General features: G+C 41.3%; 2 protein-coding genes across 3 annotated transcripts in view; one reads left to right on the top strand and one right to left on the bottom strand.

The window, feature by feature from the left end:
• The window catches only part of LOC122540482 (trypsin-like), a 32,374-nt gene extending 13,357 nt beyond the window's left edge, over window positions 1-19,017 (bottom strand). Inside the window, exons 1-2 of one of the 2 annotated variants that reach the window (XM_087980190.1) lie at window positions 18,959-19,017; window positions 9,902-9,963 (exon numbers count right to left, since the gene is read on the bottom strand). In XM_087980190.1, the coding sequence (XP_087836316.1) occupies window positions 9,902-9,953 (52 nt within the window). In that variant the 5' untranslated portion in view covers window positions 9,954-9,963; window positions 18,959-19,017. Of the gene's footprint in view, window positions 1-9,901; window positions 9,964-10,703; window positions 10,758-18,958 lie in introns of those variants that run through there. The other variant, XM_087980189.1, reaches the window with a different exon arrangement.
• On the top strand, window positions 17,176-24,811 carry LOC122540481 (trypsin). The gene is made up of 5 exons (XM_043676353.2): window positions 17,176-17,283; window positions 17,689-17,836; window positions 17,935-18,079; window positions 20,318-20,584; window positions 24,152-24,811. Exons 1-5 carry the CDS (start codon window positions 17,223-17,225, stop codon window positions 24,299-24,301), a joined length of 771 nt encoding a protein of 256 aa, XP_043532288.1. The 5' UTR covers window positions 17,176-17,222; the 3' UTR covers window positions 24,302-24,811.
• The last annotated feature ends 705 nt before the right edge of the window (window positions 24,812-25,516 follow it).

The raw sequence follows: 25,516 nt of genomic DNA, 5'->3' as shown, positions 1-25,516 counted from the left end.
TACATCCTCGCCTCCACCGTGCTCCATGGCAATGAATTCCACAGGCCCACCACTCTCTGGCTGAAGAAATGTCTCCTCATTTCTGTTCTAAATTGACCCCCTCTAATTCTAAGGCTGTGCCCATGCATCCTGGTCTCCCCGACTAATGGAAACATCTTCCCAGCGTCCACCCTTTCTAAGCCATGGTGTGTCTAATTTCTAGACTGGAAACAGACTGTCCCACTGGGGTGGGGGAGGGGACAGAGGACATGGTGATAGAGAATGTAACAAGCTAAAGCTAAAACAAAGGGAAGGAATGGGACTGAGTTCACAATCTGAATGTGTTGAACTATTAAGTCCAGAAGGTTGTAAAGTGCCTAGTCTGTAGACAGTCAGTCAATGCGGCATTTTATAAATTCCTACTTTGGAAATAAAACCCGTCTGAATCCAGTTTGAAATATGGCCTGACACCTAAAAGGCATTGTCTAACCTGAGGTATCACCTTTAGAACATAGAACATAGAACATAGAAGAATACAGCGCAGTACAGGCCCTTCGGCCCTCGATGTTGCGCCGATCCAAGCCCACCTAACCTACACTAGCCCACTATCCTCCATATGCCTATCCAATGCCCGCTTAAATGCCCATAATGAGGGAGAGTCCACCACTGCTACTGGCAGGGCATTCCATGAACTCACGACTCGCTGAGTAAAGAACCTACCCCTAACATCTGTCCTATACATACCACCCCTTAATTTAAAGCTATGCCCCCTTGTAATAGCTGACTCCATACCTGGAAAAAGATTCTCACTGTCGACCCTATCTAAACCCCTAATCATCTTGTACACCTCTATCAAGTCACCCCTAAACCTTCTTTTCTCCAATGAAAACAACCCCAAGTGCCTCAGCCTTTCCTCATACGATCTTTCTACCATACCAGGCAACATCCTGGTAAACCTCCTCTGCACCCGTTCCAGTGTCTCCACATCCTTCCTATAATATGGCGACCAAAACTGCACACTATACTCCAGATGCGGCCGCACCAGAGTTTTATACAACTGCAACATGACCTCAGTACTCCGGAACTCAGTTCCTCTACCAATAAAAGCCAGTACGCCATATGCCTTCTTCACCGCACTATTTACCTGGGTGGCAACTTTCAAAGATCTGTGTACATAGACACCAAGATCCCTCTGCTCATCCACACTACCAAGTATCCGACCATTAGCCCAGTACCCCATCTTTTTATTACTCTTACCAAAGTGAATCACCTCACACTTAGCTACATTGAACTCCATTTGCCACCTTTCTGCCCAGTTCTGCAGCTTATCTATATCCCGCTGTAACCTGCCACATCCTTCCTCACTGTCTACAACTCCTCCGACTTTTGTATCATCCGCAAACTTACTCACCCAACCTTCTAACCCCTCCTCCAGGTCATTTATAAAAATGACAAACAGCAATGGTCCCAAAACAGATCCTTGCGGAACACCGCTAGTAACGGCACTCCAAGATGAACCTTTGCCATCAACTACTACCCTCTGTCTTCTTCCAGCCAGCCAACTCCTAATCCAAATCTCCAACTCACCCTCAATGCCATATCTCCGTATTTTTTGCAGTAGTCTACCATGGGGAACCTTATCAAACACCTTACTAAAATCCACATACACCACATCTACCGCTTTCCCCTCGTCCACCTCCTTAGTCACCTTCTCAAAGAATTCAATAAGGTTTGTGAGGCACGACCTGCCCTTCACAAAACCATGCTGACTATCCTTGATCACATTATTCCTATCCAGATGTTCATAAATCCTATCCCTTACAATTCTCTCTAAGACTTTGCCCACAACAGAAGTGAGACTCACCGGCCTATAGTTACTAGGGTTATCCCTACTCCCCTTCTTGAACAAGGGAACCACATTTGCTATCCTCCAGTCTTCTGGCACTACTTTATTCTGATAAAATCTGAAGTTACCTTGGGGCAGTGAATTGAAAGAATTTCTGGGATTTACAGATTAATCGATCAAAACTTGTACCTCCATTCTAACTGATTAAAGACTTAATAACCATCTAAGTTTGTTCAATACATTCACAAAGATCAAGACCCTTTGATCTTTTACTTATAAATTCTGTGTCCAGTGTATTCTCTCTCACTGGCTGCCTGATGAAGGAGCGGGGGCTCTGAAACCTTGCAGTTTCAAATAAACCGGTAGCACTTTAACCTGGTTTTGTGTGATTTCTGTCAAAGTAGATAGAGAGAGGGCAGAGGGAATGTGCAGATAGAGGAAATAAACAACTCTGGATTCCACAGGATGACTGGTGGACAGTCAGTGACAACGGAGAATATTAACAGGAAGAACACTGGAGAAATAGAGAAAGGGCACAGAACAAGGGGAGTGGTCACTGAGCAGTGAGGAGGGGATATGAGGTACACTGGGAGACAGGGCAAGGCTGCACTATGGCCCAGTCCTCAGAGTCAGTTTGGACTGTGTCACCTGACTTGAACATCCAGTGAGGATGACTGACTCAATACTGTTTTGAAAATTGATAGAAAAACTGAAACAAATTGGAGTGAAAGCAAAATTTAATTGCTGGTTAGATAATTAGGTTAATTTCCTCATTTCCACTCAGCTGCGGTTTAGATCCTGAGCCTCCATTCTGTTATTTACTGTCAATTAAAAGACTAAAATATTATGGGTTTGAGTTTTTTGTGGGGGATTTAATTGGCTAGTTAAATTACTTTTGTTGCTACACCCATTCTGCTGACAACTTTTCTGTCAGTTTTATTAACATTTGCTGAATTGTAACATTAATGAATGACTGATGAAGGGTGCAATTCACATAATACGTTTGTGATCGAAATCTGAAAACTAACCCATTTGGGGTGGTATGATATATCCCTTCGCCTGGACTGAGAGACCAAAGTGCAAGTCCCACCTGCTCCGAAGCTGTGTAATAACATCTCTGAACAGGTTGATTAGGAAAAAAATATGTTAATAAAAGAAATAAAATTGGAAGGCCGTTCCCTCCAACTCCATTATGATTTATCCCCCTCTCATCTCCCTATGTCTCCTTCAATGGTTAGCACCTGCTGCCTCACAGCACCAGGGACGTGGGTTTAATTCCACTCTTGGGTGACTATCTGTGCGGAGTTTGCCCATTCTCCTCGTGTCTGTGTGGGTTTCCTCCGGGTGCTCCAGTTTCCTCCCACAGTCCAAAGGTGTGCAGGTTGGCCATGCTAAATTACCCATAGTGTCCAGGGATGTGCAGGGTAGCTGGGTTAGCTATGGGAAATGCAGGGTTACAGGGATAGGGTAAAGAGGTAAGTCTGGTTGGAATGCTGTTTGGAGCACTCAATGGGCTGAATAGCCTGCTTCCATACTGAAGGGATTTTATGATTCTTCTATTTTCTTCTAAAATACTACAGGTGATGGAAGAATAAAACAAAATCAGTTGTGTGCAAGAGCACTTTTGGATATATAAAAAAGGAAGCCCCATCAGTATGTTCACCATTTAAGAAAAGGTCATTAGTGAAGATTGACAATTTTTCATCTTATTCTGATCAGTGAAACTGCATTCAAATTTAAACAACACAGAATAGGTCTCAACAAAGATGATAAAAAAATTTAAACAAATCACCAAAAAATAGCAGAAGTGCCTTTCCTGCCTGTTGTAATTAAAAATGTGACTTTTAACGGATACAAAGTGACGGCAAGTGTTGACTCTCACATCTCCATTTTCTGTCCATGAATTTTTTTGTGGTCAATATAAAATACTGCCTCAGTTTCTACACAGTGTTTTGAGAAATTTAATGTGACACTTGAAACTTTATGAAGTTGTGTGTGGAAAGAGTTGTAGAAGATAAGTGTTGTGGTCATGAGGCTCCTGTTGATGGTTAAGAAGCTTCATTATTCTAATAATGTTCTTTTCAGCATCACAATACAAATCAACTCCCAGGAAACTGGCTGTCTTCAACAGCCTAATTTGTGTAACCCTCAGCACATCTGGAAAATCTGGATATCCAACCAGTGGAAGCTCCATTGTAATCTACAGCAGCAGCAAGTGATGGAATATAGACGTTTACAGCCATTATGTTTGTACTGACTCTCTGAAAGAGAGTCCACTTCCCTTTCCAACTCTCAGGGGAAGAATTTCCGCATTTGCAGTAAGAGTCTGGTGGTCTCCCATGGCCTGGATGAATTTCCTCACACTATCTTCTGCTGTTCTCCTCATTAATTTTGTGAGCAAGACATTGAATGTGTTTCTTATTGAATCTTGTGATGAAAGAGTTGGAGATGCTGGAAACAGGAGTGACCCTCACACTGTGGTCCTCAATCATAAACATGTCTCAGAGAAAAGATGAGTTGGTTCTGCACTTCCAGAATTGAGATTGGAGATGCTGGTGGACAAGACGATGGAGAGGAAGACAGTCCATTTCCTGGTGATTGCCAAAGGTGACCAAACCAATAGAGCCAGGCAGATCATTACTGCAGCAAGATGGTCGATAATCTACTCCCTTTAAGGGTAAATGCCACCATCTTCCACCTGTTACTTCACACTCACAGGGCCAGCACTCACTTTAATTTTGTTACATTTTCTAACCATCACCCCGTAGCATTCAATGTCATCACTATAAGTGAATTCGCACCTCCTCTCCTCCATCAATATCCTAGAGGTTATCATTAACCAGAAACTGAATTACACTAGCCTGATAAATCCTTCCAATCCTCCCACTTCCTTCAGACCAAAGGGGTAGCCATGGGCACCCATATGGGTCCCAGCTATCCCTGCCTCTTTGTCAGGTACATGGAACAGTCCATCTTCCGCACTTATGCTGGCACCATTCCCTACCTTTTCCTCCGCTACATCAATGACTGTCTTGGCTCGACCTCGTGCTCCCACGAGGAGGTTGAACAGTTCCTCAACTTCGCTAGCACTTTCCACCCTGACCTCAAGTTCACCTGAACCCATCTCAGACATCACCCTCTCCTTCCTGGACCTTTCCACCTCCAGTTATAGAGTCATAGAGATGTACAGCATGGAAACAGACCCTTCGGTCCCACCCATCCATGCCGACCAGATATCCCAACCCAATCTAGTCCCACCTGCTAGCACTCGGCCCATATCCCTCCAAACCCTTCCTATTCATATACCCATCCAAATGTCTCTTAAATGTTGCAATTGTACCAGCCTGCACCACTTCCTCTGGCAGCTCATTCCATACACGTACCACCCTCTGTGTGAACAAATTGCCCCTTAGGTCTCTTTTATATCTTTCCCCTCTCACCCTAAACCTATGCCCTCTTGTTCTGGACTCTTCAACCCCAGGGAAAAGACTTTGCCTACTTACCCTATCCATGCTCCTCATAATTTTGTAAATCTCTATAAGGTCACCCCTCAGCCTCTGATGCTCCAGGGAAAACAGCCCCAGCCTATTCAGCCTCTCCCTATAGCTCAAATCTTCCAACCCTGGCAACATCCTTGTAAATCTTTTCTGAATCGTTTCAAGTTTCACAACATCTTTCCGATAGGAAGGAGACCAGAATTGCATGAAATATTCCAACAGTGGCCTAACCAATGTCCTGTACAGCCGCAACATGACCTCCCAACTCCTCTACTCAATACTCTGACCAATAAAAAAAAGCATTCCAAACACCTTCTTCACTATCCTGCAACTCCACTTTCAAGGAGCTACGAACCTGCACTCCAAGGTCTCTTAGTTCAGCAACACTCCCGAGGAACTTACCATTAAGTGTGCAGGTCCTGCTAAGATTTGCTTTCCCAAAATGCAACATCTCGCATTTGTCTGAATTAAACTCCATCTGCCACTTCTCTGCTCAATGGCCCATCTGGTCAAGATCCTGTTGTATTCTGAGGTAACCCTCTTCGCTGTCCACTACACCTCCAATTTTGGGGTGTGGTGCTGGAAAAACACAGCAAGCCAGGCAGCATCCGAGGAGCAGGAGAATCGACGTTTCGGGCATAAGTCCTTCTTCAGGAATCCTGAAGATTCCTGAAGAAGGGCTTATGCCCAAAACATCAACTCTCCTGCTCCTCAGATGCTGCCTGGTCTGCTGTATTTTTCCAGCACCACACTTTTCAACTCTGGTCTCCAGCATTTGCAGTCCTCACTTTCTCCTACCTCCAATTTTGGTGTCATCTGCAAACTTACTAACTGTACCTCTTATGCTCATATCCAAATCATTTATGTAAATGACAAAAAGTAGAGGACCCAGCACCAATCCTTGTGGCACTCCACTGGTCACAGGCCTCCAGTCTGAAAAACAATCCTCCACCACCACCCTCTGTCTTCTATCTTTGAGCCAGTTTTGTATCCAAATGGCTAGTTCTCCCTGTATTCCATGAGATCTAACCTTGCTAATCAGTCTCCCATGGGGAACCTTGTCGAATGCCTTACTGAAGTCCCTATAGATCACATCTACTGCTCTGCCCTCATCAATCTTCTTTGTTACTTCTTCAAAAAACTCAATCAAGTTTGTGAGACGTGATTTCCCACGCACAAAGCCATGCTGACTATCCTTAATCAGTCCTTGTCTTTCCAATTACATGTACATCCTGTCCCTCAGGATTCCCTCTGGCAACTGACTCAACGCAGACGTCTATTTCAAACCCACCGACTCTCACAGCTACCTGGACTCCACCTTCTCCTATCCCCCTCCAGTAAAAACGCTATCCTTTACACCCAATTCCTCCAACTGTGCTGCATCTGCTCCCAGGAGGAGCAATTCCACTCCAGAATATGCCAGATGGCCTCCTTTCTCAGGGACCACTAGGTCCCTTCGCACGTGGTCGATGATGCCCTCCAGTGCATCTCCGCTACGTCCCGCAACTCCGCCCTTAAACCCCACTCCTCCAACCGCAGCAAGAATTGAACCTCCTGGTGCTCATGTTCCATCCCACCAACCTCTGGATACAATACATGATCCTCTGCCATTTCTGCCACCTACAGTCAGACCTCACCACCAGAGTTATATTTCCCACCTCACCCCATCTACATTCTGCAGAGACCATTCCCTTTGTGATTCCCTCACCAACCCACTCTCCAACCCTGATACCTTCCCCTGTCACCACAAGAGGTGTAAAACCTGCATCCACATTTCCCACCATCACCTCCGATCCAAGGCCCCATAGGATCCTTCCCCCTCCAGCAGAGATTTTCCTGCACATCCAAACACCTCATCTATTATTTTCGTTGCTCTCAATGTAGTCGGCTCTACATTGGGGAGACAGGATGGCAACTGACGGAGCGGTTCAGGGACACACGCACCAATCAACCCCACCGCCCTGTGGTTGACCATTTCAACTCCCCCTCCTACTCTGTTAAGGACATGCAAGTCTTGGGCCTCCTCCACTGCCAAATCCTAACCATCCAATGCCTGGAGGAAGAACACCTCATCTTCCACTTTGGGATCCTCCAAACGCACAGCATCAATGTTGACTTCATCAGTTTCCTCATCTCTCCTCTTTAGTTTTTCTAGGAGCTTTTCTGTACCTTCTTCTATGAGCTTCTCCAGTCTGAGCTCTCCTGCTCCGATATGTAATGGATACACATTGTTCTTGCTAATCTTTTCCCTTTGAAATAATATTCTCATTTCTCTTTCTTCATAAGTTTTATGGTCAGCTTTTGCTGGGTTCTAATTTGCTCCAAATCCTCCTATTTCTGGTATCCTTAGAAGATAATTCCTTTGATCTAATACAATCTTCAACTTTTTTCTGAACAGCAGTTAATTCATCTTTCCCTTTGTCTGTCTGGGCTTTAGAGGAATGTACATTTGTTGTGGATCTTGTTGTTGTTCTTAAAATGCTAATTATTGCCTGACTATCATCAAATATTTCAATATATCTCCAATCCAGCACAGCCAACTCTCCCCTTATACCCTCAACATTGTTGCATCTGTAAGGAACAGGGAGCTCGGATGGAGTCATACAATCTGGAGAACTCTCAGAGACAGACACATGGCCCAATTATGGGAGGAATAAGCCAATTGCAGTTTTTTTGGGAATATTTGAGACCTGCCTGAGAGCAAGACCCACTTTCTTTCTTTGTAACTCCTTGTGCAAAACCAGCAGTGAGTCATTTTAGCCAGTCATGGAGGATTCCTGGAAAGGATTCCTTGGAATCTACTCCACCATCTATAGCAAAGGGAATTCAGCCAGATACATCCCTGTGCCAGCAGCCAGTGTGTGCACAGAATAACTTTGGAATCAAAACAAAATTTTGGACAATCCCATGACATCTCTTTTTTTCACCAGTTTAAATATTATTTGGCCACACAATTTTAAATTAGAACTTTGCAGATTTCTCATTTTAAAAAAAATTCTCCTCACACTTATACACCTGCGAGTATGTTAATTTTTTAGGGAGTGGCTACATGCACTTGCCTTATCCAAAACTATTTGTGAATCATTTTTGCACCTTTATTTGAGGAAGTTTGTTTTTCACAAAGAAGTGACTTTTTAAAAGAATGTTCACTGATGCTGACACTGTCTGAGTCCTATATCATTGATGATTTCACCAACGTAACAAACATAAAGATGCCATGATCAGTGTGGGAGTGAACTGGAATGGAAACAATGCAACCCACCAACCTCAGTCAATTTGCTTTATTCCTGATGAAGGGCTTTTGCCCGAAATGTCGATTTTGCTGAAGCTCCTCGATGCTGCCTGAATTGCTGTGCTCTTCCAGCACCATTGATCCAGAATCTGGTTTCCAGCATCTGCAGTCATTGTTTTTACCTTGCACAACTTTATTACTGAGTTGTAAGTAGATGAAGAATGGGCAGTTGGGGAGGAGGGGAATCTGGCATGTTGCTCTCAGATACATGTTCTGATAGGCACCAGCACCTTTAAAAGGAAGGTTTTTTCTGGTCCCAACAAATACTGGACAAATCACAAAGAGGAATGAAATCTGGCTTGATAGATTATATTTGTACTGACTCTCGACTCTGTGACTGTAATTATTGCATTTGGTTACTTTCGTGGTTAGCAATAGTCCCTCAAATTCTTTTTTCCATTCATGGACCTCCACAGTCCATGCATGACAGTGACTTCTGCAGCTAGAAAGATCTTAACACAAACATCAATAGAAAATTTCAACCTATTTCCCCAACATCTATTGCAGAGACTCAATCCCAGAGAAATATTACTTCTAGCTCAGCTTTTACATCTTTATTTAACTTAGGTTTTCCAGTCTCTTTCGCTTGGCTGTTGAAACTTTGATTTTATGATTCCTTTCCGAATCCATTGGCATGAAACTGTCACAATCCTGATGGCCTTAACTTTCTCAGTCCTAGCAACTTGACAATTTCTATCAAAACTCTGTCGCTTGAAGCTCATCAAACCAGAAACACTTCTGAAGTGACGTGTCCTGACTGAAAATCTTGCTGCTCCTGAAAACTAAAACTTGCTTCTGAACTCAACTCCTGATTCTTCTGAGCTAATACTTTGAATCTTCTGTTTAGAATTTCAAGCCAAACTAATTGCCTTAATGGGTTTACCCATCTTGTCATTACTCCAACATTATAAGCATTTTATCCTTTAATATGTCAGAGGTTCTTCCAGGCACTCTCCTGCAAACACATGCATTTTTGGAACTGCTGCATCAAGGTCACCTTCCCAAATTTACATTCTGAGCTTAAAGAATTCTTCACAGAATTTACTAGATCTGTCTGCCTCTAAAATTCTAATCCCTGAAATATTATTGTATATAAAATAAAATTTTCATTTCAAAGATCAAATGGGGAAACAATCATTGAAGTAAAATACAATTTCAATGAATTCAGTTGCAAAAGGCAAAACCATTCAATTTTTATGAAACCCATTATGAGTTTTACTCTATAGTTTTTACTAAGTCCAAAGTGTTATTCATATCATAACTTTCATGAGCTGACTCTCACCTTACCTTGTGCAATGCTCAATAACACCAACAGCTTCAGATATAGAAGGGTTGCCATTCTGTAATATCTGTGACACACACAAAACAGAAACATTTAGTTGCTCACACGTTTAGCTTATTAGCTAAAACTCAACTAGATTCACCAATAGCTAACTGAGTTTCCCCTGAGGTGAGTTGAGTCATACAGACCAATCAGTTGTTGTTTAAGGTAAGGTTGGTGAGGCAGCAGAATTATTTTAATTGGAATAAGATGGGGGAAAGAGAATAGAAGTTTTCCAGTTGGCTGTTCTCTACACAGTAGTTTTTACTGGGAATGTAGGTATCTTCCCCACATGATGGAATAATTTGCCTAACTCACTGAGAGACATGTGGACAGCTGTACCTTGGAAAAAGTTCAGAAGGTTACAGAGTGCCCACAAACCTGTCCAGCAGCGAAACAGTACCACCTTCCTGAGGGGAGGGGAGAGAAAAAAATGGTACATTAAATAACAATGGATTCATGAAACATTAAATAAAAATAAAATCCCTCTACATCCCCAAACAATTTTAAAATCTTCACTTTCTATCCAACAAGAAACATAAGAGTCATTTAATTTCTGAATATTAAGTACCCAGTAAGATCCCACCATTCCTGAGAAAACAAATTGGAAATGAATAACAAATCAGATTTGGCTTACATTAAATTTCTTTTCTGTGAGCAGACATATTAGTGTATTATTAAATTATATTAAATTAACCTTTATGCCAACAAATTTTAGATTTTAAAAAACATTCGATGACTTTTATGTTTGTTATGAGCTATACATACCTTCAGGAAAGGATGAATAACATATAACCCCACAATCTTCACCCTTTGATCTGCTTTATTTGTTAGTTTAAACTAAAACTGACAAGTTCCATAATTCTTTTCATTATATATGCCTGTAATATTACACTGAAGCATTACCAAAGTAATCCTATTGTAGATATTCTCATGAGCATGCCTGAGGGCAAAAAGAGTACAATTGGTTCTTCGTACATATAGAATTTTCTGAACTAATTCTAGAGTTACGTCTTTTATCACCAAGTGTTAAGGGAGAAATCCAACTCCATTTTATTATTTCTGGAAAAATAAGCCACAGAGCAGATTGCATCTGTAATAAAGCTGCAAAACAGTGACAAATGCATAATTTTTACTGTAACAAATTATTGTTGCTTGAGATTTTGATTTACAAGACAATTTCAACCATAACACACAGCAAAAACCTGAAGAATTAAAAATGCATGAAGGAATTTCAAACTCAGTGGAGATTTGACTGGAAGTCTGACAACATGGCCAATGTTTATCGGTTCAAATATAGCAATACATCAGTTTCTACATTTCTAACCCAGAAACTAAGATATATTTTAGTACAAAATTTAATTATTTCACTGACAAGGCTGAATAAAATGTCATCACAGTGTATCATTATCTTGACCTCTTTCATTAATCATATTTGATTGTCATTAACCACAGCACCCCAGAAGAATACAGGTTGATTACTTTTTGAAAAAAAAAAGGGTCAAGTTTTGGAAAGAGAGAAACGTTGATGAACACACAAAATAAGACTGGTTTCTCAGCAAGTTATGCAACTATGCAAGAGCAGGAGAGGATTAGTCAAATGAGTTGTCTTTTGACAAAGTTACTTTAACTGCCTGGTTACAGAATCTAGGCCATTGCCAGCCACTTGTCATAATTCTGACCTGACTGCACATTTTAGATCAGCCGGCAAATTGCTGTGAACATGAATCTTCCCTGGCCATTGGCAGCTGCGGTTACCAACAATCACTAGACAATAAAGCGACAAAAATATCAATGAGCTACATTTGTCTCCAATAGCCCTGAGCTAGGGAGGGGTCGACAGTCAGCCACGGCTTTTCCTGTTGGTTGCTGTCTGGTGAGCCCTTTGTGAGTACACTATCTCACTGACACTCACTGCCCAGTCTCAGGCATAAGAATGTCAACAGCCAGTTGTCGTGGTGCATATAGGCACCAATGATATAGGTAAAAAATGGGATGATGCGCTACAAGCAGAATTTAGGGAGTTAGGAGCCAAGTTAAAAAATAAGGTCTCAAAGGTAGTAATCTCAGGATTGCTACTAGTGCCATGTGCTAGTCACAGTAGAAATGAAAGAATATGCAGGATGAATGCGTGGCTTGAGAGATGATGCAGGAGGAAGGGGTTCAGATCTTTGGGACATTGGGACCAGTTCTGGGGGAGGTGGGACTGTTACAAATTGGATGATCTACACCTGGGCCAGACCGGAACCAATGTCCTAAGGGTGCTTTTGTTAACGCTGTTGGGGAGGGTTTAAACTAATGTGGCAGGGGGATGTGAATCAAATGAGGAAGTTAGTGGACAGTAAGGATATAGTAACTAAAGCCTGTAAGGAACTAGATAATGAAGTCAGCATGAGTAAGGAGAAGAGTAGGTAGGAAGTGGAGGATGAATGCAGAGGGACTGGTGGTTTGAGGTGCATTTGTTTTAATGCGAGAAGTGTAGTAGGTAAGGCAGATTAACTTAGGGCTTGGATTAGTACCTGGGAGTATGATGTTATTGCTATTACTGAGACTTGGTTGAGGCAATATGATCACAGCTCAGAAATAGGAAGGGTGCAATGACAATGTTGGGGCTTACTATGGGCTTCCCAACAGCGAGTGTGAGATACAGGCACAAATATATGAACAGATTATGGAAAGATGTAGGGGTAACAGGTGATGGGGGATTTTAATTTTCCCAACATTGACTGGGATTCACTTAGTGTTCGAGATATAGAAGGAGCAGAATTTGTAAGGAGCATCCAGGAGGGTTTTCTGGAGCAGCATGAAAATTGTCCAACTCGGGAAGGGGCCATACTGGATCTGGTGTTGGGGAATGAGTCCGGCCAGGTGGTTGAAGTTTCAGTAGGGGATTACTTTGGAAATAGTGAATACAATTTCAAAGGTATTAGAATACTCATGGACATAGACAAGAGTGGTTCTAAAGGAAGAGTGCGAAATTGGGGGAAGGCCAACTATACCAATATTCGGCAGGAGCTGGGGAACGTAGATTGGATACAGCTGTTTGAAGGTAAATCCACATTTGATGTGTGAGAGGCTTTTAAAGAGAAGATTGATGAGAGTGCAGGAGAGACATGCTCCTGTGAAAATGATGGATAGAAATGGCAAGATTAGGGAACCATGGATGACAGGTGAAGTTGTGAGAATAGCTAAGAGGAGAAAGTAAGAGTACATAAGGTCTAGGCAACTGAAGACAGATGAAGCTTTGGAAGAATATTGGGAATGGAGGACCAATCTGAAACAAGGAATTAAGAGGGATAAAAGGGATCATGAGATACCTTTAGCAAACTGGGTTAATGAAAATCTCAAAACCTTTTATTCATATGTAAGGTGCAGAAGGGTAACTAGAGAAAAGGTTGGCCGACTCAAGGACAAAGGAAGGAAGTTATGTGTGAGATTCTGAACAAATACTTTGCATCGGTATTCACAGAGGAGAGGGACATGGCCAATGTTGAGGTTAGGGAGAGATGTTTGGCATAAAGAGGGAGGAAGTGTCCGGTATTCTAAAAGGCATTAAGGTGGACAAGTCCCCAGGCCCAGATGGAATCTATCCCAGGTTACTGAGGGAAGCAAGAGAAGAAATAACTGGGGCCTTAATAGATATCTTTGCTGCATCCTTAAACATGGGTGAGATCCTGGAGGACTGGAGCATTGCTAATGTTGTCCCCTTGTTTAAAAAGGGTAGCAGGGATAATCCAGGCAATTATAGATGTGTGAGCCTGACATCAGTGGCAGGGAAGCTGCTGGAGAAGATACCAAGGAATAAGATCCATTAGCAATTTTTGAGATAGTATCTATTCTCATTTGGAAGAAAATAGGCTTATCAGTGATAGGGAACATGGTTTTATGAAGGGAAGGTTATGTCTTGGCAACTTAATAGAATTCTTTGAAGAAGTGACAAAGTTTATTGATGAGGGAAGGGCTGTAGATGTCATATACATGGACTTCAGTAAGGCATTTGATAAGGTTGATGGAGGCTGATGGAGAAAGTGAAGTCGCATGGGGTCCAGGGTATACTAGCTAAGTGGATAAAGAATTGGCTGGGCAATGGGAGACAGAGAGTAATTGTGGAAGGGGATTTCTCCAAATGGGGAACTGTGACCAGTGGCATTCCACAGTGATCCGTGCTGGGACCATTGTTGTTTGTGATATACATAAATGATCTGTAGGAAGACATAGGTGGTCTGAGTAGCAAGTTTGCAGATGACACAGATTGGTGGAGTAGCAGATAGTGAAGGGACTGTCAGAGAATGCAGCAGAATATGGATAGATTGGAGAGTTGGGCAGAGATATGGCAGGTGGAGTTCAATTTGGGCAAATGCGAGCTGATGCATTTTGGAAGATCCAATCTAGAGTGAACTATACAGTAAATGGAAAAGCCATGGGGAGAATTGATGTACAGAGAGATCTGGGTGTTCAGGTCCATTGTTCCCTGAAGGTGGCAATGCAGGTCAGTAGAGTGGTCAAGAAGGCATACGGCATGCTTTCCTTCATCGGACGGGGTATTGAGTACAAGAGGTGGCAGGTCATGTACAGTTGAATAAGACATTGCCTCGGCCATATTTGGAATACTGCATCCAGTTCTGGTCACCACATTACCAAAAGGATGTGGATGCTTTGGAGAGGGTGCAAAGGAGGCTCATCAGGATGTTGCCTGAGGTGGAGGGCACTAGTTATGAAGAGAGGTTGAATAGATTAGGATTATTTACATTAGAAAGATGAAGGTTGGGGGTGGGGGGGGGGGGGGAGACCTGATTGAGGCCTCCAAAATCATGAGAGTTATAGACAAGGTGGATAGCAAGAAGCTTTTTCCCCCAGAGTGGGGACTCAATTACTAGGGGTCGTAAGTTCAAGGTGAGAGGGGACAAGTTTCAGGGAAACAAACATTGAAAGTTCTTTACGCAGAAGGTGGTGGGTGCCTGTAATGCGTTGCCAGTGGAGGCAGGCACAGTAGCGTCATTTAAGATGTATCTCGACAGATGGGCAGGGAGCAGAGGGATACAGATCTTTAGAAAATAGGTGACAGGTTTAGGAAGAGAATCTGGGTAGTGCAGGCTTGGAGGGCCGAAGGGCCTGTTCCTGTGCTGTAATTTTCTTTGCTCTTTGTGACCGAGGTGACAGAGATTCACTGCACTTCAGAGAGCTGTATCTCAGTATAACTCACTGCCCTCAGGAAAGGAGAGAGAATATTAAAGAAAATAGGTTAAAAATAGCCAAAGGTGCTGTAAAGGTCATTCTCTGTGAAAGGGGAATTAATAGTGATATTCTGTTACATGAAAGATTAAATTGGAAAACAGCTTAGACAAAATGTTGAAATATTATGCTCATACACATTATTTGTTTCTGTATAATACAAGAGACTGATGAAAAGTTTACTAATCAGTTTAAATTTGATCAATTTGTGAGATGATTTGATCATCCCTGAGGTTTACCTTTACCCTGTAATGATAGCAGTAAGTCAATAGCCCAAAATTATAGAGGCATCATTTTTTATAATTCACAACCAAAGCGCTCTTTTCAGGAGCTTTACACTCTTTCTAAGTCAGAAGGTTAAATTTTGGAAGGGCTTTGTGGCTGATAGATCTTTACATTTCATATATAAGATGACATCTCAAACAGTGCAGCACTCCCTCAGCACTGACCCTCCGACAGTGCTGTGTTCCTTCAGTATTGACCCTCCAACAACGTGGCACTCCCTCAGCACTGACCCTCTGACAGTGTGGCACTCCCTCAGCACTGACCCTCTGACAGTGCAGTGCTCCCTCAGCACTGACCCTCTGACAGTGCAGTGCTCCCTCAGCACTGACCCTCTGACAGTGCGGCACTCCCTCAGCACTGACCCTCTGACAGTGAGGTGCTCCCTCAGCACTGACCATCTGTCTGTTGAAACATTAACATTGGATCAAATGTAGTGCAGATGCCCTGAATGTTAAACTCTTGTTAACCAACACAGAGGGTCAAACCAGGATTATCCTCAATTGTCGAACTCAGGCACTTCCTCAAACTGGCTGTGCATTGACTGGTCTTTACTAATGGCAATATTCACTAAACAAGACACTTCACTTACAATCTACCTTGAGATCTTGAGACCTAATTTGGCTGCTGATATCAGTGCTTTTCTCTCTCTCTCTCTTTCCCTGATTTGCTCTCTCATACATAGATGCAGTCCAACTCATTTGTGAGACTAAATTCCCGTGGTAACTATGAGCATATTCGTTAAAATATCAGCTCATTTGTTATTCTCAAAGTTGAATTGGGCACCTTCTGCACCTTGACCTCAATTGGTCTGATCATAACTTCCTGCATCAAGTCAACATTTTGCAAAGAGTGCATTTCTCCCAAATTTCAGTTTGCAAAGATGACCTTTTTTGTGCTGTTGTATCCTACTTTCCTGAACTTAGTAATAACTGATCAGCTTAAAATAAACTAAATTTGCATTACAACTGGGGAAGCTTGTAGCCATAGTGATTTCTGGCATTAGCTCAAATGGACTATTTCCTGGGTTGTGTAATTTTCTGGGCCACATTAGTTGAGAAGTGGGATTCATTGTTGAATGTGAACAGCAGGAAATTGTGAAATCTGCCACTGATTTATTTTTAAATGAACTTGCTAAAAAGCATCTGTTTTCTAGCACCACAGGAAAGTTCTTAAACTTGATTTATTCAGTAATATCAGACAAATATAGCTCAAAAGCAAAACACTTTTTAACCTTCGATTGATACCCTTTTGAGCCAATTGAAACAGTCAAATGCTGGCAAATAGAACTAGGTCGGATTGGGATGTCTGATTGGCATGGATGAGTTGGACTGAAGGGTCTGTTTCTGTACTGAATGACTCTGTGAAAGTTTGCATTTTTCCTGTAAGCAAAGCCATTCTTTCAACAGTAGATATTCTTATCTAGCAAAGTTTAGAAGCATGAAAGATTACTTTAAACATTTAACATGCTGAAATAGACAGGTTGTGGCCAAAATGAAGCAGCGTTTACTACGCTGAAGTGATTCAAAACATTATTTATTTCACCTCAAGCAGAGAATTACAGTTAAATCTGATACATGTTGTTAATGCTTGATTGCAGTTTTACAGATTCCCATTTAAACCCAATTACAATATCTAGTGTTACAAAGGAACCTGCCGGGGGAAACTCAGAATAAAAGAACACTTACTAAGCTAACATTTCTTTGCTTTTCCCAGTCAGTGAGCTCAGTTTTACTCTGCTGGTGGGAGTTTGATCCTTCTATATCCATAAAAATGAATGTCTCCCATATTTATATCTTGTTGCTGTTCTTCCCAAAACTGCCTGGAGCATTTGGTAAGTGCTTGCACATTAACTTTGAACTTTCCTGACTTTAAGTCATGTCTGAGACTTGATTGCTGTTTACTTTCTATCTTCAATTGGGATTGCTTTGAAAGCAGAAGCTATTAACCTGAATTTTTTGTGTCATTTTATTTTCTGAAACTTAGGACGTGTCTTATCAACTCAAGAGAGCTGTGAAGGTTGTCACCTACACTAACAGCCCAATTATTATTTATTTTTTACAGCAAAACATGTCCAATCAAAGAAATTAAACTTCTGAAAGAATAATACATAACATAAACGTTCATCTTATAGCTGGCAATGTCCGATTGTAATGGGATTGGTGGATTAAACATATCTGCTTGGGCCCTGCTAGAATAAAATGATAAAACTTGATTGTTTATTTTAATTTTTCCCAAGGCTGGTCGCGGATTGTTGGTGGTTATTCAGTGTTACCTCATTCCATCAAATACCAGGTTTCTCTGAGGAGACCAGGAGGAACCCATTACTGTGGGGGGTCCCTGATCCACCGGAGGTGGGTTTTGACTGCTGCACACTGCAATTATGGGTTAGTGGCATTCTGAATATAAACTATTCCATTTAACATAATAAAGGAGAACACATTGATGCACAACCTCTGAACTGTGTATTCCTGCTTCATTACAGTGGTGCTGAATCAATACAAATCGTAGCAGGGGACCACTCATTAACTAGATATGAAGGTACTGAACAACTGTTTCGTCCATCAAAGATCATACCCCATCCTCAATATGACTCAAAGAGAAAAGATTCAGACATCATGTTGATTAAGGTAAATGTTAACCCTAGATATCAGTAAGTATTGAGCCTCGGTAAATAGTAAACGCTGAAGTATCTTCACCTCTTCCTGCAATACCAAGAACTTTTCAAAGATATAACTTCTTACTTGTAATTATGTATCTGCCAGAACAATAAATACTAATGTCAAAATCAATACTAATTTCTTTTTCCTTAATTGTGCATATTGTTCACTTGTCTACAAATCTAGTTTCCCATGAAGGATTCCTCAATTCCTTTTTTAGTTGGATAAATGGGTTTGAACACAAACCTAAACAATCATTTAATTTATATCGAAACTGGGCTTGCAAAACTGCCACCATAACTAGCAAAAATGAAGGGATGGGTATCCAGTTCTATTGACCTACTTACACTGTAATCAATCCCTGAAGCTACATAACACATTCTCCCCAATAAAATAACCTTTTCAGAAAGTTTTTCTCCTGATTTTCTGTACAACCTTGGTTTTGTTGTTCAACTTAAAAGAACATTACCATATCTGTAAATCTCTCCTTTTGGCAGTCAGTGACAACTCCCAAAACCAGGGCTGAAGGAGAAACCAGGAGCATCTCTTTGTTCCAATGCAGTTTTTTCCGTGACTTAACAATGTAGTCATTTGTTGTAGACTTTACTCTTTAACAGTAAAATGAATAATGTCACTTGAACACCATCGAATGAAAATCTGAACACTCACATGATGCATCCACAATGTGTTTATTTTCTTTTTGAATAAATCTACATTGGTTATTAATCTGGACCTGAAAGTCCTCCCTTGAAGAATATATAAGACACATAGGAGTTTGCAAGGAGTTGCTACATTAGATTTTCCAATTAAAACTTTTTTAAAAAACCCATAAAGTATACTTTTACTAACCGGCTGTTACTTCTTCTTTAGAGGTGCTCCTCACAATGTATGCAACCACCTCCCTGGATGGCACCGTTTTGAGACGATGGTAGCTATTTACCTTAAGGCAGCCAAAAAGAGGACACTGTTTGACAAATATGAATATAATAGCTCTTTGGCTGGTGGTCCAAGAAATCAGACAAAAGAATGACAGTAATTAAATAAAAACCTCTGGTTGAATGATTATGCAAGCTGCCACCTGGAGGGCCAATACATTAACACTTGTGTCAGACACAGCTTACCTGGCTCATTAAAGATGGTGTTTTTTTCCGCATTCTCGAATTAAAACATCCAAATAATCTGGGAGATGCTAGGTAGCTCTCCCATGAACGAGGGCTTGGAAAATTTTCATTGTTTGGAGAAGGAGCCAGGAGGTATTTTAATCTGGATAGCACCCTAATCAAGTTCTAATAATGCAAAAGCAAAATACTGCAGATGCTGGAAATTGGAAATAGAAACAGGAAATGCTGGAAATCCTCAGCAGGTCAGGCAGCAACTATGGAGGTAAAAAGCAGGTCTGTGACCTTTTGTCAATCCTGATGAAAGCTAATAATGTTGTTTGTTTTGTTGTAAATTGTGGTGTGGTGTATTGGGAAAGCACAGGGGAAAGATTTGCTCGCCACATCTGACTCTTCTGTGCAGCTGCCAGTTATTAAAAACTGTCTAAGGTTGATTTTAGATTGGTAGGTTGTGACGTTAACATTTATTCATTGAGCTCCCTCAATGGTTTGTTGAGTAAGTTCTATAGATCAGTTATCAGTCCTGGATAATGTGGAGATTGGATAGAGCTTGGCAATGATGTTACCTCTACGGACAATATCTTGATGACCCTTCCTGGCTCAGCTTCTAGATGCAGAGTGCGTCTTGGTGAAAAGTTCCGAAACGGAGCGGGTCCATGTGGATCTCTATCCCTGCTCCCACTGGAGCACATGGAGCAAAAACAAGAACAAAAGCATCAGTTGACAAGTGAGAAATCCAGAAACTGGTGATGGTTCAATTACACTGGACCATTATTGAGTTGTGAGCTGAAAATGTGTTGCTGGAAAAGCACAGCAGGTCAGGCAGCATCCAAGGAACAGGAGAATCGACGTTTCGGGCATAAGCTCTTCTTCAGTTGTGGGTTACTTGAATGCCTTCACACATTCTAGCAATAATCACGATATTGTATGTCCTTATACAGCTATTGGTTTTTGAGTTAGTTCCATCATTTCTGAAATGTCATGTCCTTTATGTAGACAGACTGGATTATATTAAAGTTACTTAGAATTAAAATATTCTGGGCTTTGATGTTTCTTTCTGACTGATGTCTCTTAAATGTCTCTTAAACAGCTTTCACGACCTGCAAATCTGAACTATTTTGTTGGGATTGTACCTCTGCCTCGCCAAAAATCATCATTAACTGCAGACACATTATGCCGAGTGTCTGGGTGGGGCTTTGTCAGCGCAAGTGGAAAGTTCATTCCAAGGATTTTGAGGGCAGTTCAAGTGCCCATTGTATCTAATGCAAAGTGTAATCACACAGACTCTTACAATGGAAACATCACCACAAACATGATCTGTGCTGGATTCACAATTGGAGGAAAAGATTCGTGCCAGGTACTGATGCTTCACCCAACATTAAGGCATGGTTAAAATGTAGAATATTCGTACCTTCTACTGTGAACTGTAATCAATGTAAGACCATAAGCCTGACAAAGTTGAGTGTTTTCTAAATTAAGATTGGTACATGGACATAGCTGAGTGATATAGTGCGTCAGAACAATAATCCACCAGCTGAGAGACACGGATTTGAACCCAGCCCAGACCCAAAGTGATGAAAGTATTCATTCACAATAAAACTATACACTGGCAGAAAGCTGTCCATCAATGGACATCAAAGTCTTAAGTTTCTGAGTTGGCATTAACAGTAGATTTACTCATGGCCTATTAATATCAAGTTGGTTCACTCATGGTTACATTTGAACATATTGATTCAGAGCAGGAGGAGGACATTCAGCCCCTTGAGCCTTCATCACATTCAATAAGATTACAACTGCTCTGACTGTAACCTCAAATCCACATTTCTGCCTATCCCTGTTAAGAATATTCAAGGACTCTGCTTTCATCACCTTTTCAGGAATAACATTCCAAAGAATCATGATCCTCAGAGGAAAAAAACCCATCATTCATCTGTCTTTAAATGGTGATTCCTAATTCTGGTTTCTCAGAGAAGGGGAAACATCCTCTTCACATCTACCCTGTCATGATACTTTCGCAGCTCTTATGTTTCATTAAAGTCACCTCTTACACTTCTAACCTCCAATGAATACAACCCCAGCCTGACCACCTTTTCCTCATAGGACATCCTCTCTTTTTCGGTATTATCCCAGTAAACCTTCTCTGTTTTCCTACCAGTGTGTTTCTGTCCTTTTTTAAAAAAGGTGATCAATCCTACATACAGTACCCCAGATGCAGTCTCATTGTATTATTGAAAAATAACTTGCCTACTATTTGATTTCCTCACATTGTGATCATATTCTTTTAGCTTTCCCAGTTACTTGCTGCACCTACTCACTAACATTTTGTGATCCATACACTAGGACACCTAGATCCCTCTGCATCTCAGAGCTCTGAAATCTCTCACCATTTAGATAATATACTTCTTTTGTATTCTTCTGGCCAAAATCGACAATGACACATTTTCTCACTGCTATGGCACACCACTTGTTACATCTTTCCAACAAGAGATGGCTGTTAGCAAGCCAGTTTTCTATCCATGTCAATATGCTACACCCTGCATCGTGAGCTTTTATTTTCTGCAATAACCTTTACAAAAGCCTTCTGGAAAGCTAAGAAGCTTTGACTCTTTGGCTGTATGATGTCCCCTGGTTCCCCTTAACCTATAGTATTAATACCTCCTCAAAAGACTCCAATAGGTTGGTCAAACATGATTTTCTTTTCACAAAATCATGTTGATTCTACCTGATCACTTTGAACTTATCCAAGTGTTCTACTGTAATTTATTTAATAATAACTTTTAATACTGAATTGGATATATGTTAACTAACTAGCCGGCAGTTTCGGTCTCCCTTCCTTTTAGAGCAAAGGAATTACATTTGCTATCTTCTGATCTAATGGGGCCATCCCTGAATCAAGGAGGCTTTAGAAAATCAAAGCTGACTCATCCAATAATCTAGAGGAGGGTGGGGGTGGGGAGAAAGTAGCATAGAGTACAATGGGTGAGTGGGGGAGGGGATGAAGGTGATAGGTCAGGAGGAGAGGGTGGAGTGAATAGGTGGAAAAGGAGATAGGCAGGTAGGACAAGTCTGGACAAGTTATGGGGACAGTGCTGAGCTGGAAGTTTGGAACTAGGGTGAGGTGGGGGAAGGGGAAATGAGGAAACTGTTGAAGTCCACATTGATGCCCTGGGGTTGAAGTGTTCCAAGGCAGAAGATGAGGCGTTCTTCCTCCAGGCGTCTGGTGGTGAGGGAGCGGCGGTGAAGGAGGCCCAGGACCTCCATGTCCTCGGCAGAGTGGAAGGGGGAGTTGAAATGTTGGGCCACGGGGCGGTGTGTTTGATTGGTGCGGGTGTCCCGGAGATGTTCCCTAAAGTGCTCTGCTAGGAGGCACCCTGTCTCCCCAATGTAGAGGAGACCGCAGCGGGAGCAACGGATACAATAAATGATATTAGTGGACATGCAAGTAAAACTTTGATGGATATGGAAGGCTCCTTTAGGGCCTTGGATAGAGGTAAGGGAGGAGGTGTGGGCGCAGGTTTTACAGTTCCTGCGATGGCAGGGGAAAGTGCCAGGATGGGAGGGTGGATTGTGCTTTTATTCCTGATGAAGGGCTTTTGCCCGAAATGTCGATTTCGCTGCTCCTTAGATGCTGTCTGAACTGCTGTGCTCTTCCAGCATCACTAATCCAGAATCTGGTTTCCAGCATCTGCAGTCATTGTTTTTACCTCATCCAATAATCTCACGAGCCATTTTTCTTCAGATGCTAGGATGAAGTCCATCAGAACGTGGGCAATAGTCAGCCGTTGCTCCAACAATTCACTCTGGTGATTGTGATTTTTATGAATTCCTCCCTCCATTCTATTTTCCAGTTTGGTTGGAAAATTGTGGCAATATTGTGATTTTCTTGAACAAGGAGAGCCAACTGAATCAAGGCCATATTTTGCCTGATAGCTTCCTAACTTGTTTGACCCACTCACAGCCTCAGCCAGGGGAACAGAGATTAGTATTTTGTTTCAATAAAGTTGATGAAGGATTTTATAACATTTTTTGATATTTGATTAGGAATTTTCATTGTAACATGTTGTCGATGCATCTAATTGCTGAGGCTTGACATTACTCTGGAGCCATCGCTAATTACTTACTAGCTTTCAGTATAAGACACATAATAAAGGAGAGCCAATGAACTAGACATGAGGATGATAAACTGCAGCAAAGATTTACTCACGACATAAACATCAAGCACTTGCATCCTTAGTTTTAGATTGGTTAGTTAACAGCCTTAGGTTTCAGCCAATGAAAACACAGTTTAAAAGCTTGTTCCCCCACCCTGCATCATTATAGAAATAGTAATTTATTTTCCACATTTGCATCCATAAAAGATTAACGTCCAATGTTCATTAAATTCAAAACACAAGATTGATATTTCTCAATGTTATGCTAGTTTTGATCTGCAGATGATGCTTTTAAGCATATGCAGTGAAACAAATACTTGATATCATAAAATTGCCCTCCTCTTTCATTATTTCATTGACTGTGAGATAGAATAGCAGCCAATTAATCCCTGAAGCTAAGCTCTGTGATTTCTCTGATAGAAATATGATATGTTTAAGTTAACATTCTGTGAAGAGTTGTTTTGTTGGGTTAGGTGCAGTTTAGACTTTAACCTTTCAAATCATAATCCATTTCTGTTTTTCATTCTATTGGATTCAAATGTCAAAATCTATGGACTTGGAATAAGTAAACAGTAAATCTGATTCATCGATGTACTGTAAAAATTATTTAGAGCAACAAAAATGCATTTGCTATTGCACTTAGTATTGATTAAGTTGTGCTTACAATGGAAATGGTTTGTGTTATTAAAAGAGGGTGTAACTATAGTTATTTTGTGAAGACTTTCCTACATTACTGCCATTAACTGATTTGCAATTTTGATTTTTTTTCTCAGGGAGATTCAGGTGGCCCGCTGATTTGCAAGGGCAGAGTATATGGCATAGTGTCTTGGGGCAAGCTGTGCGGCGATGGAAGGTTTCCTGGGGTATACACAGCTGTGGCAAGGTTTCGTAGCTGGATTATCAGGACCATCAAACAATCATAAAGCTGTGTATTATTTCATATGTAGTTAAGATTATTCATCTGTTAACTTCTTCATAGTTTTATTCCATGTTAAAATGTGCAGAATGACTGAATATATTTTAAGCAAAGAAGAGTAAGAAAATTGGTTTGCATGGAATTTGTAGAATCACAGTATGGAGTGGCACAGGAGAAGGCCATTTAACCAATCATTCCTATACTGACATCTTGATAGAGGTTGCCAATTCATTCCACTCCCCTGTGGCATTTAAATGGGTTTTATAACTTGAAGTTGCATTCAAAGCACATATGGCAAACATAAGTTAACACAGCATTCTGAATGTTTTCATCATCCTATAAAGATTTTACATTTCAATAACTTAGAACACACAGCACTTATTGAAATAAGATGAAAGATTGAGTTTTTATAGAATTCTCCTTATGAAATCATGTCTAGAATTCTTTAATTCACCATTAACTCCAAAGCTAGCTAATTGGTTTTCATTTTGCTGACAATAAAATAGCTCTAAACTTGTGTTTTTTATGGTTTTGACATTTACATATTTGTCACAATTTGTTTCAAAGCTGGGTTTATCAAAATCAAATATTCAATTTCATTCTTTTTTGCTGATATTAGCTCATAGTTAAAATGGCAGAGTAATTATGATTAGATTCCCTACAGTGTGGAAACAGGCCCTTTGGCCCAACAAGCCCACACTGACCCTCCGAACAGCAACCCACCCAGACCCATTCCCCTACATTTACCCCTACCAATCTACCTAACACTACGGGCAATTTAGCATGGCCAATTCACTTAATCTGCACATCTTTGGACTGTGGGAGGAAACCGGAGCACCCGGACGAAATCCACGCAGACACGGGGAGAATGTGCAAACTCCACACAGGCAGTTGCCTGAGGCAGGAATTGAACCCGGGTTCCTGGCGCTGTGAGGCAGCAGTGCTAACCACCGAGCCACCTGTAATATTAGATAAGGTAAAGGAGCTGGATTCTGTTGGTACATATTATATTGTTTCAATAAATTCCTGTTCTGAAGGCACAGATTCAAACTAAAGCCCATTCCCACAGTCAATGAGAGCCACTTGTGGTTGAGTGCCATCTTTCATGTGTTTGTATGAACAGGGAACATAGACTGGTGTGAGGAACTGAACTCCAGACCCACAGCAATATGGTTGACCCTTAACTTCTCTCTAAAATAGCCTATCAAACCATTCACACTTT

The sequence above is a fragment of the Chiloscyllium plagiosum genome, unplaced genomic scaffold (assembly GCF_037043375.1).
Source record: "Chiloscyllium plagiosum isolate Xiang-an unplaced genomic scaffold, Cpla_swu_hap1 HiC_scaffold_37, whole genome shotgun sequence".
Lineage (NCBI taxonomy): Eukaryota > Metazoa > Chordata > Chondrichthyes > Orectolobiformes > Hemiscylliidae > Chiloscyllium > Chiloscyllium plagiosum.
This window is presented reverse-complemented; position numbering and strand designations above follow the sequence as displayed.

Coding starts and splice junctions, on each gene's coding strand:
- LOC122540481 (XM_043676353.2), top strand. CDS start 17,223: ATGAATGTCTCCCATATTTATATCTTGTTGCTGTTCTTCCCAAAACTG. Junction 17,284..17,688: donor AAAACTGCCTGGAGCATTTG/GTAAGTGCTTGC, acceptor ATTTTTCCCAAG/GCTGGTCGCGGATTGTTGGT. Junction 18,080..20,317: donor CAGACATCATGTTGATTAAG/GTAAATGTTAAC, acceptor TCTCTTAAACAG/CTTTCACGACCTGCAAATCT.